Here is an 11,102-nt window from a genome sequence, read left to right on the forward strand (position 1 = left end):
GACAAAATACACGAATTTCCTTTGGTGAGGCTGAGTGAATAATTGCTGAACAATTGTATGTACGCATTTCCAACTATATTACAATTGTTGATATTGACGGGGAGAGTTTTGTGTTCGTGGCCGGAACGTAAGACACAAACGCTTTTTCCTTGGGATGTATTTTAGAGTTGTACGTTATGAAAGCGTGACATTTGACAGCGAGCGGTACGTTGTGTTGTAGGACGCTTTAAAGCTTTAGTCGGGATAGAGTTAGAGTTTAGATGTTAAATATAGCTTTAAGTCTCTCTGTATTTCTTCGTTCTTCTTCTTCTTTTCTTGGTGAAGCCATCACAAGTGGGCTGACGACTTCTTTTGACCGCAATGTTGCTTCACAGTGGATCGTTTAAACCTAAGACTGATTCTTGGGGAAAAGCTTGGAAGACAAGCTGTCATTAAAGTTTCCTGTTAGAGCTTTTCGGACACTAAAAAACGATGATCCGGGTAAGATAAAACCTGCCAAACTAAGTGCTGTTAGTGATAGGTTATGTTAATATCATGTTGACTTTATAACAGGTTCCTTGTCATTGACAGGGAAGGTATTTATTCACTGCTGGGCTCCAGTGCTGCAGATGTAGAGTGAGCTGTCATGTAAAAAGACATTACAGTTTCCTCCAAGGTGCGTCCATTTCATAACTTAACGCGTGTTTGTTTAACAAAGGCTCAGTTAATGCATTGAAACATCAGAGAACTAGTTGATCCCAGTTTTGGCCATCAACTACTGGGTTTAGTCTTTCATTAAGTAAAGTGCTGGTTAAGATTTGACAAATGTTTTGGGTTTTGGGCTGTCATAACTTCAGCAATACAAACGTATTAAACATAGCATCACTGATTCGGTCAGATCATCATTATTGTCCTTCATGTTTCCTGTCATAGATGATGTCAAATCATTGCGGGCTGTGGTCAGTCCTGATATATCCAAGTAAGTGATCACATTCTGCAGTCTCTGCTCTTTACATTCAGCTCCAGGCTCTGTGTTAACGTGTACGCTGTGTCTGCAGGATCCGAAACATTGGCATCATGGCCCACATTGATGCTGGAAAGACAACAACCACAGAGAGGATGCTTTATTACTCTGGCTATACGAGAGCGCTCGGAGGTGTGCGGGATGGTTAAAAAACAAGATGTGGACATTTTTAATACTTGATTATCTGCTTGTTCCTGTGTTTTTAATGTATTTCTGCCACCCGCTTGCTTTCAGATGTAGACGATGGGGACACAGTCACAGATTTTATGGCTCAAGAGAGGGAGCGTGGCATCACCATACAGTCGGCAGCAGTCACATTTGACTGGAAAAGTTACAGAATAAACCTTATAGACACCCCAGGTAGAAATGGCATTTTTGTGAGAGTAAAACATCCCAATAATGAGAAGGAGCAGCCACCCGTGTGTGACTCTGTGTGTGTGATTTCAGGACACGTTGACTTCACTCTGGAGGTGGAGCGGGCTCTTCGTGTTCTCGATGGGGCCGTTGCCGTGTTTGACGCCTCTGCCGGTGTCGAGGTTCGCACACTGCTTTCAGGCTGCTTCTCGTCTCATTGAAACATTTGCTGTGTTTTATAACCGTGTGCAGCTGAACTCAGTCGCTTTCCTTGAAAACAGGCTCAGACTATGACCGTGTGGAGACAAGCAGAGAAGCACCACGTTCCCTGTGTTTGCTTCCTGAATAAGATGGATAAGCCTGCAGCAGAGTGAGTGGCTGAACCGTCGACCATGTCCAAGTTCTGATTGTATTTTTCAAAATTGAACTCTTTCATTTTTTCTACAGCCTAAGTTTTTCCATTGAGAGCATAAGGCAGAAGTTGAGAGCCAACCCAGTCCTCCTGCAGGTAGGCCCAGTAGCTGTAGATTTACAACAAAGGTGCAACAAACAGGCTTATTGATTAGAAGCCAGATGAGTGAAAATGTATTTTTATTATTGTTTATTATTGTAACCATGTCATTTACTCGTCTCACGGACAAACATCCTGTTCCACAGATTCCTGTCGGCAGCGGCAAAAGCTTCTCAGGTGTGGTCGACTTGTTAACCAACCAGAAGCTGATATGGAATCCAAAATCTTTGCGAGATGATGGACAGATGTTTGAAAGCAAACCTCTCGGCCAGTCAGATGAGCCAGAACTCCTGCAGGAGGTCAAAGAGGCCAGGATGGCCTTAATTGAGCAGGTACACGACATCGCTTTAACAGCAGTGTTGAAAAAAATGTGAAAATGTCTCAGATTTCGTCTCCAGCTTGTATCTCTGTTCTCACTCACAGATTGCTGATCTGGATGATGAGTTCGCTGAACTGCTGCTGACTGATTTTAGTGACAATTTTGATGCCGTTCCCTCCATAAAAGTAGGTGGTGTATTTCATGGTGCCGCAGCGTCATAAAGCCGTGCTGTTACTTGTGAATACAGAGCGAACAGTGCAGATGTGTCTCCAGCTGCAGGAGGCTGTGCGGCGGGTGACTCTGGCCCGTACAGGCGTCCCAGTACTCTGTGGGAGCTCTTTGAAAAACAAAGGTGTTCAGCCTCTTCTAGATGCCATCACCGCCTACCTGCCTGCCCCCAGTGAGCGGCACCACGACCTGGTGTGAGTGAATTCAGACCAGAACATTGTTCACTTGCAGTGAGTTAAAGGACCATTTAATGGAGAGAAAGTCACACAGGAGTAGTCCTTCAATGAATTTGCCACGCTATTATGAAAATATGTTTTATCCATATTTGTCTGTTGTTGTCTTACCGTACTGCAGGCGGTGGTACAAGGACGACTTGTGTGCTCTGGCCTTCAAGGTTCTGCATGACAAGCAGCGTGGTCCTCTGGTGTTTCTCAGGATTTACTCGGGTGCTCTGAAACCACAGACTGCTGTCCACAACATCAACAGGAACAGCACGTGCGTAGTTCCCATTAAAACCATGCAACCCTGGTTGACCCCTGAACTACCAATCAGTTTTAATTGAAACCTTTAGTATGAGGTCAAAGCTTGTCTTTGTTCTATCATGTTGCGTTTAGTGAGAGGATGAGCAGGCTGCTGGTGCCGTTTGCTGATCAGCATGTAGAAATCTCCTCGATGACAGCGGGAAACATCGCTCTGACCGTAGGACTGAAGCAGGTCAGACATTAATTCCTCACATTCCTTATTATTTTGAAGGTTTTACCTTCAACTGGGTTATTGAAGTTTTCCTCTTTCACTGAAGACTGTCACAGGGGACACCATCGTTTCATCGAAGGCTTCAGCAGCAGCTGCAGCCCGCCGAGCCCAAAAAGACGGCGGGACAGGGAAGAAGAGCGGGGAGCACGCCACTGTGGTCCTCTCAGGGGTGGAGGTCCCTGATCCAGTCTTCTTCTGCACCATAGAACCGCCCACCATGGCCAAACAGGCTGGTCAGTGACAGCGATTATAGCTTATAGCTCCATGCTCCAGCAACTCTTTGTACTCACTACCTTTTTCTCCCCCAAAAGATCTTGAGAACGCACTCAACTGCCTCCAGAGAGAAGACCCCAGTCTTAAAGTCAGGGTTGACCCGGACTCTGGTCAGGTAATACCATCATTGGATTAGCCAGCACTTCCTTTAGTCAGAGCATCTGCCACAATGAGTCAACTGAACGTGTCGCTCTCCTCCCTCAGACCATTTTGTGTGGGATGGGAGAGCTGCACATCGAGATCATCCACGATCGAATCAGGAGAGAATATGGCATCGAGACTCACCTCGGACCTCTGCAGGTGGCTTACAGGGAGACGATTCTCCAGGAGGGCTCTATGAGAGGTACACACACTTCTCAATCTGTCAGTTAGTTTATGAGACGGGGAGACATAATTCTTCCCAACAACATCCTGCATTTCTCCCCCTTCTCGTTCCTGTATGAGTTTTCCTGCTCGTCTTCTAATGCAGATACGGTGGACCGTACTATCGGGGAGAGGCGGCATGTTGTGACAGTGGAGCTGGCCGTCAAACCTGTGGACATCTTCTCTTCGGGTGGTTCATGTGAAATGGCGTTCACAGAGGAACTGGGGGGGCAGCTGTCAACAGAAATGAAGGAGGCGGTGGAGAACGGAGTACAAAGCTCGTATCTTCAAGGTATCACTGAACGGAGCTCATTTTGCCAGATTGTGTTATTTGAGAAGTAACCAGGTCCTCTAAATGATTTCAATCCCTGCTTCCACCCTCAGGTCCACTGCTTGGTTATCCTTTACTGGGTGTATCCACACTGATTCAGAGTGTGAACATGGAACCAGGAACGTCTCCTGCCATGGTGTCCGCCTGCGTGTCCCGCTGCATGCTGAAGGTAAACCACCACGGCTTCATATGTGATAACTGCAAACTGCAGGATTATCGATAGCTAAGCCGCCGTTATGCTTCTCTGGATGCAGGCCCTGAGACTAGCAGGAGGTCAGGTCCTGGAGCCAGTGATGTCACTGGAGGTGACCGTCAGCGAGGAGTACCTTGGCTCCGTGCTGGGGGATTTAGCCCAAAGACGAGGAACCGTCCGAGATATCCAGAGTCGTCTTGATAACAAGGTGCTACTAGCAACTGTGCCGCTGGCTGAGATGATGGTGAGATGGCATCCAGTTCAAACTTTTAGTCTGTACTTTTTGGTTTTAATGGGTGACCCTGACAGTTATTTACATACCGGTTTCCTTCCTAAGGGCTACTCCACCATCCTGAGAACGCTGACATCAGGCAACGCCACCTTCTCCCTGAAGCTGGACACCTATGAGGCCATGAACCCCCAGGACCAGAACGCCCTCCTGAAAAGAATGTCGGGTCTGCTGTGATCCACTTTTCTAAAAACTGTTCAGCAATGGGACCAACGGCCCTCTGAGGCAGAGGCATGGCTGATAATATCCAAAGACTTTCCAGGATTTACAGTAAAGACGTGACTGACAAGAACTCAAGTGTAAAATCTCATTTAGAGCATGAATTATTTATTTCCAAATAGTACCACATTCTCAGCAGGACGCAAAATAAACCTGGAGCCAAGATTTTCATATCTGTGGTTTTTTTTTCATATGAAACATTAGACCAGCATCTTAAATGTAAACATTTTATTCACAATTATACAAACATTCATAAAAAAAAGAGTGCATTCATAAGTTTGTGATGGTCGACATTAGGTGTGATCACGAGTTCTGCTGATCTGCAGATTTAAAAAGGATGATGTGTCTCTACAAAGGCAGTTCATTCGATTTCTCAGTTTAAAATACAAGCATGGAGTTCATAGTATGTGGATTTTTGTCCCTTTCTCGCTCCCCCCTCCGGCCTCTCCGTCGTTTTCATATACCCTTGTACTCACGGGGACAGTAGCTGGAGAACAGCGGCTCAGCTGGGATCCCGCGCCTTACGTAGGAAGATAGTTTAGATGGTGAATGTGCTTCCTACAGAACATTTAAAATTAGTGTGAGTACGCAGAGACTTCAGATACTTACTCCACCATACGACAGCGGTGTGCAGACAGTCTGCTGAAGGCGTCGTTGATGTCCGTCACCTCCTTGGCGCTCCACAGCCGCTCTGCCACAGCACTGGCACGAGGCCTGCGAGTGACCGAAGAGCCAAAAATCGGTCATGTGATGCGTGAAAATGCATTTATTTTAACAGCTTGAGGCGAATTCACACGAGCCATACCAGAGTCTGGGTGTCAGGTTGGTGGCGTCCACGTACTCTCCCCACAAACAGGCTTCTCCACCAATCACGAGCTTCTTTTGTTCTTCAGTTCCTGTTTTAAAATGTAATATTTTAATGAGGTCAGCCGAAGCAGCGTCCAGGGAATCCAAACCTCCACTGGACCAGAGCGATAAACTCTACAAAATGTTTGATTTAATTGAATTACAGTTCAATATTAAGATATTTGTGTTCATTCAACAGGCTTACACGCATTTGCACAGGAGTGACAAGCATCTGCATCTGTGTTCAAGAGTCAATGCGGCAAATAAAATGCGAACAGCAGAACAGTAAAACTGAATCATATGAGCGCACAAACATCAAACGACCAGTCGCAACGGGCAGGGGAAAAAGTCTTGCTATGCAAATCAATCTTAAAGACACAAACCCTTGAAATCCTGCGGGTCGGCCTTGTAATGGCCCTGCCAGTCCTGGCCGTAGGAGATACGGTTCAGGTACCAGGGGGTGGACAGCAGGGTCCGGTACCCCGATGATGTAACATTTGCCATCTCGTTCTGGTATTGCTGCTGGCTTCCTTTCCAAACGTGGATAAGTGTGTCTGGTTTCAGCTACACAGCACACACACATACATGTGTCAGTATCAGCAAGATAAGGAAGACAAATCGGGGTGGAGCGAAGACGAAAATGTCCGAGCCTTCCAGTTCAGACATTTTGTGTTTTTACTTCTGAATATTTCGCTTTCTGCAGAACATAATCTGCGTGGTAATCTGAAGGACCAAGCCTGACTTGTTTTCCTCCGGCTGGTGGAGTTGAATCCGGCACACCTGAGACAAGGTGTGTACCTTTCTGCCATGCCTATGACTATGACTATTTAGTTTATTGGTTTATTGCTTTAAACACACCAGGATTGGTCCTCCACTGTGGCGAACTACGTCAGTCCGTGAAACATTTTAAACCACCAACCACACGGCCCCATGTTCACCATCTCTGACTCTGTCACAACTGTGCAGTTTTCGAGCGTAAGCCTGTTGAACAAAACCAAGAATTCTTTTTTGGCAGGCCTAAATCACCTTCAACAAATCATTTGATTCGACATAAGAAGCCATTTTTGTGCAAACTGACCGTTGAAGCTGAGTGGCTCAACCTTGTAGTACTTCTGCCAGTCCTGTGCGTAGCTAATGTAATCTAGGTACCATGGGGCGGAGAGGATGGTGGTGTACCCTGCTGCTGTCACCTTGCTCATCTCCTCATTAGACCCGCCGCCGATCCACACATGCACAACTGTGTCATCCTTTAGCTGGAATAGTTACAGACCACGCAGCTGCACTTAAATATGATACGAGTGGTTGGTTTTGATTAAAGAAATAGTTTGACGTTTTGAGGAATACATTTATTCACTTTCGAGGAGAGACTCAGACGACAAGATTGATACCACTTTCATGTTTGTGTGCTAAATATGAAGCTACCGTTAACGATCAGTTAGCTTAGCTTAGCATAAAGACTGGAAAAAGGGGGAAACAAAAAGTCTAGCTCTGTTCAAAGACAACTATTAACTTCCCCCCTTAATACATGTTATTTGGATAAAACAAATGAGACATACTAAGTTACCTACGGACCTTCGGGAGATGCCGAGAGATGTATTTTGTTACCTTTGGACAGAGCCCGGTTAGCAGTTTACCCAGTTTCAAGTCTTTATGTTAAGCTAAGCTAACCACCTGCTGGCTCAGACGTGATGGTGGTATTGATCTTTTCCTCCAACCTTCAACAAGAAAGCAAGTAAGTTTATTTCCCAACATGTCAAACTATTTCTTTAATAACACGGCACGAAAAACAAGACAGAGTTAGCATTTTAAAGTTTTGCATTCTTAAAGGTAAACTATGCAGGATTTTCCTAAAAAACAACACATGGACAAAAATGATCCCTTTCAATAATCACTTAATGATTTAAGTAATGGGGTCTAGCATTTTGGTCCCCACAAACATGAGCGTGCTTCTGGTGTTGGGAGCCCACAACCCCGTGAAACAATCACAAAAAACCAAACCATTTTATTTCTCTGAGTCCCTGCTTTGTTCTTGTTAACCCCCGCTCCCTCTCTTCATTCACTCCCTAGCTCGCTCGACCACCACCGGGCCCCACTTTGAATGGTGTGACAGACAAATCCTGCACAGTATGCCTTTAACTCTACCATGGAAATAACTTTATTAATACAGCATTGCACACTATTTCTCTTTATTTACCTTCACACCATTGTCAAAGACCTCCTGCCAGATCATGTAGCCCTTGTTGGTAGTGGTGACGATTTCCAAGAGTCTGTCAGATCAAAAAACGTAAAACAAATCTTTATTTTTTAAATAAGGAATAGAGAATAAGCAACCTAATTTAGCATAAAATGAGCAACACACCTTTGGATATAGAAGGATTCCAGTTTGCTGTAGTCTTGTCCGAAGCCTTGCTGATCCATGAACTTCTGAATGTCCGGGTTGGACTTCCTGCAGGGCAAAAACAGCAGCCACTGTTACCTGCTGTCCAATCTCTGATGCTGAGAAAAAGCTTTTTTATATTGTGTACACGGTCTCACCAGCAGGTGAAGTCCACCTCATCACCTCCCAGGTGAACGTAGGCGTCAGGGAACACAGTGCTGACCTCCTTGAAGAACTGGCTCATGAAGTCATAGGTGGTGTTCAGGATGGGGTTCACCGGTCCGAAGGTGCCAGAGGTTTTGGGGCCGGAGTAACAGGGCGTGAGCAGATCCGTCTGGCCTGAGATGTGTGGATATACATGCTGAGGGCTTCCAGGTAGTTTTTGAAAGAAAAGAAATATTGAAAAGAAAAACAAAACTCACCTTTGCCCCAAGACTGCGTGTGTCCTGGTGTGTCAAACTCCGGGATTACACGAATGCCTCTCAGACGGGCAAACTCAATCACCATCTTCACGTCAGCGGGAGTATACACATGCGTGTACGGGTGGTAAGCCCCCTGTGAACACGACAACAACCCTGAACGAGCTCTTCTGGTGGATCGCGGCAAAGACAATGTCCTGATACAGAAACACTGTGTGTTTTGGGTTTCAAGTCTCACTGACCTGCTGGCTCAGCTGCGGGAACGTTCGGCTCAGGTAAGGGAAGGACTGATCATCCACGATGTGCCAGTGGAAAACGTTAATTTTGTTCATCGCCATGGTTTCCTGCATGGATGAACAACGGGGGAAAAGATTATTTAAATAGTAAACAAAATTCAAAATGAGAAAACAAAACATGAAGACTTTCTGACGAACCAGATTCGCCAGGATGACTTTGATGGGCAGGAAATGCCGAGAGCTGTCCAGTAAGATGCCTCGATGTGCAAATCTGGGGAAGTCACTGATTGCTGTTGAATTGATGCTTTTCTGAAAAGATGCAGAGTTAAAATCAGCCTCAACCAATCAACAAAACATCCTTGTTATTGATAAAAATTCTGAAAAAAATCATCCTTCACTTACAGTCCCGTACTCATCTTCATACACCAACTGGCTGAAAGTTTCCAGACCTAAAAACGATGGACACAAATTTTCCATTCATCTACTGATTAATTGGTAATGTTAGTCGCAGCCCTAATGCAGAGTCTGCTTTGAGGTGGTGCAACAGATCTCACCATGCAGGGCTCCCCAGACCTTCGGTGCTTTCAAGACAGCATACGGCTGATCCACTGACAGCTCGTCTGTGGACACACACAGTTGTGCATTGCATATGCATAGTCAGTCAGCGTGGTTTAAGCTTGCCAGGTGGTTATTATGGTGCTAAAGTCAGGGTCTTAAGCTCTCAGTGTGGCTTTAAACATTTAGTCTAGATTAACTGTGTTAATCCTAGTATCTACCATCCAGGTAATCTCTCATTCCCCTAGTAAATCATCGGTGTTTGCCCTTTCTCTGGCTGTAAATATAGTATGAAGAATCAGACAGGTGCCCCATATTACAAAGTATTCATATCATTTTTGTGTGTGTGTGTCTGTTGCATCTTAAACAGCAAACAAACACCTGGGATTGCAGTGGATTAAAATTATAATTAATCATCTGCAGATTACAGGGTGCGTGTTTTACTTTAAGGAGGAAATGTTCAGATTATTTACTCAGTAAAAGCAGCAATACTACATTAAAAATACGTCATGCCCTGCATTGAAAGTACATGCTTCATAGTAACAAGGCATCATATTTACATGATTGTCATGTTTTGCATTAACTGGAAACACTCAAGTAAAGTACAAGTACTTCAAATGCGTACTTAATGACAGTACTTGAGTGAATGCCACACTCCACCACTGCGCAGACGCACCAGAGTGAATGCTGTGATTTCATGTAATATCAACGAGGAAGAGACTCACATGACTCGTCAGAAGTCAGACCGGGGTAACCGTCACAGTCGGAGTCAGGTGATGTGATCCACACCTGCAGCTCTGTCAGCTCAGAGGGGCCTGACCGCCTGCCTTTGTTCAGCTGTTGCCTTTTAGCGCCGCCAAACATGTATTCATAATACCTGTTGAGAGAGAGACGGAGAGGGGAAACCTGTTTGTCGTGCGGCGACGGGTCCCTGAACGCAGCACGGCGCTTTGTTTTTGTTTTAAAAGAGAAACCGAAAAGCAAAATCCGATCCAAAAAAAACGCAGCTTCTCACCTCCTGTACGCATCCTGCAGGAGGCTGCAGCTCGGCCCGGCGGAGGACTGTTTGGCGTCCACGATTTTGAAGCTGGAGCTGGTCAGCTTGAATGAAACCTGTGAGATCTGCACTTTCTGCGGCAGAGGCCACAGAGAGCCGTACCTGGAAGCCTGAGCGACGGGCTCAGCCGCCTCCTCCACCTCCTCCTCCTCGAATTCATCGATGCCGTTGTACTGCAGCCCCCGACCCAAGCCCAGGGCCAGGACCAGGACTGTGAACTTCAGGGCAGCGACCATGTTTACTGGGAACAGCGCAGTCACAAGACCCGCTGATCCGGCAGCCGCAGCAATAAGTTGAGCTGGGCGGGACTTCCCATGCGGAAGTCAGTTCTGGGCAAAGATTTAAAGGGGAACCACAAACACCACCGCTCTTAAAAAAAAAAACAGCACACGTTTCTTTATACTTCAAGAAATACCGAAAGTTCAGTGTAAAGTGCAAAAAGCAAGTTATATTTATGCACGAGCAGCAGAGGAAGAAGATCTTTACTCCAGTTAAAAGCAGAAATACCACAGTGTAGAAATACTTTTACAGCTAAAGGTTTTTCATTCAATGTGAAAGCACAAAAGTAAAAGTACCGGCCCATTTCAGAAAAGTGTATATTATCTGGCTGGATTATAATTACTGATAACGAGTTCAGAATAATATCACAATAACTTGTTTAATTAAAGTTAAATAGTAACTAGAAGTTTGGAATAACAGAGGATGATGTGACACACTATGATACAATAACGGCACAATAAAGATGAACTGGTTCATCCTGTCACGAGCTTTAACTG

At 45.4% G+C, this 11,102-nt stretch overlaps 2 protein-coding genes across 3 annotated transcripts; one reads left to right on the forward strand and one right to left on the reverse strand.

Moving 5' to 3' along the window:
* Positions 1–171: 171 nt before the first annotated feature.
* Positions 172–5,007, forward strand: gfm2 (GTP dependent ribosome recycling factor mitochondrial 2). The gene is made up of 20 exons (XM_076758071.1): positions 172–480; positions 571–655; positions 913–958; positions 1,038–1,135; positions 1,238–1,363; positions 1,451–1,539; positions 1,639–1,727; positions 1,805–1,865; positions 2,015–2,200; positions 2,292–2,372; positions 2,461–2,609; positions 2,770–2,910; positions 3,030–3,129; positions 3,215–3,401; positions 3,480–3,556; positions 3,646–3,784; positions 3,911–4,096; positions 4,189–4,304; positions 4,390–4,572; positions 4,666–5,007. Exons 1-20 carry the CDS (start codon positions 472–474, stop codon positions 4,792–4,794), a joined length of 2,277 nt encoding a protein of 758 aa, XP_076614186.1. The 5' UTR covers positions 172–471; the 3' UTR covers positions 4,795–5,007.
* A 42-nt stretch (positions 5,008–5,049) lies between these two features.
* Positions 5,050–10,620, reverse strand: hexb (hexosaminidase B (beta polypeptide)). 2 transcript variants are annotated; one of them, XM_076758072.1, is made up of 14 exons: positions 10,285–10,620; positions 9,995–10,146; positions 9,269–9,334; positions 9,117–9,163; positions 8,913–9,023; positions 8,721–8,822; positions 8,482–8,614; positions 8,218–8,398; positions 8,042–8,128; positions 7,877–7,949; positions 6,066–6,246; positions 5,642–5,732; positions 5,446–5,550; positions 5,050–5,356 (listed from the first exon to the last, which is right to left on the reverse strand). In XM_076758072.1, exons 1-14 carry the CDS (start codon positions 10,560–10,562, stop codon positions 5,293–5,295), a joined length of 1,671 nt encoding a protein of 556 aa, XP_076614187.1. In that variant the 5' UTR covers positions 10,563–10,620; the 3' UTR covers positions 5,050–5,292. The 2 variants fall into 2 exon arrangements, with proteins under 2 accessions (XP_076614187.1, XP_076614188.1); XM_076758073.1 differs by lacking the exon at positions 6,066–6,246 and adding an exon at positions 6,761–6,935 and having other exon boundaries at positions 10,285–10,619.
* Between the last annotated feature and the right edge of the window lie 482 nt (positions 10,621–11,102).

This window comes from Chaetodon auriga, chromosome 19 (assembly GCF_051107435.1).
Source record: "Chaetodon auriga isolate fChaAug3 chromosome 19, fChaAug3.hap1, whole genome shotgun sequence".
Classification (NCBI taxonomy): Eukaryota; Metazoa; Chordata; class Actinopteri; order Chaetodontiformes; family Chaetodontidae; genus Chaetodon; species Chaetodon auriga.

Excerpts from the sequence above, each read along its gene's own strand:
- gfm2 (XM_076758071.1), top strand. Across the intron at positions 2,201-2,291 it reads GGATGGCCTTAATTGAGCAG|ATTGCTGATCTGGATGATGA; the intron begins GTACACGACATC and ends TCTCACTCACAG. Across the intron at positions 2,911-3,029 it reads AACATCAACAGGAACAGCAC|TGAGAGGATGAGCAGGCTGC; the intron begins GTGCGTAGTTCC and ends TGTTGCGTTTAG.
- hexb (XM_076758072.1), bottom strand. The coding sequence starts at position 10,562 with ATGGTCGCTGCCCTGAAGTTCACAGTCCTGGTCCTGGCCCTGGGCTTG. Across the intron at positions 9,164-9,268 it reads GGTCTGGGGAGCCCTGCATG|GTCTGGAAACTTTCAGCCAG; the intron begins GTGAGATCTGTT and ends CATCGTTTTTAG. Across the intron at positions 5,551-5,641 it reads AACCTGACACCCAGACTCTG|GCCTCGTGCCAGTGCTGTGG; the intron begins GTATGGCTCGTG and ends GGTCACTCGCAG.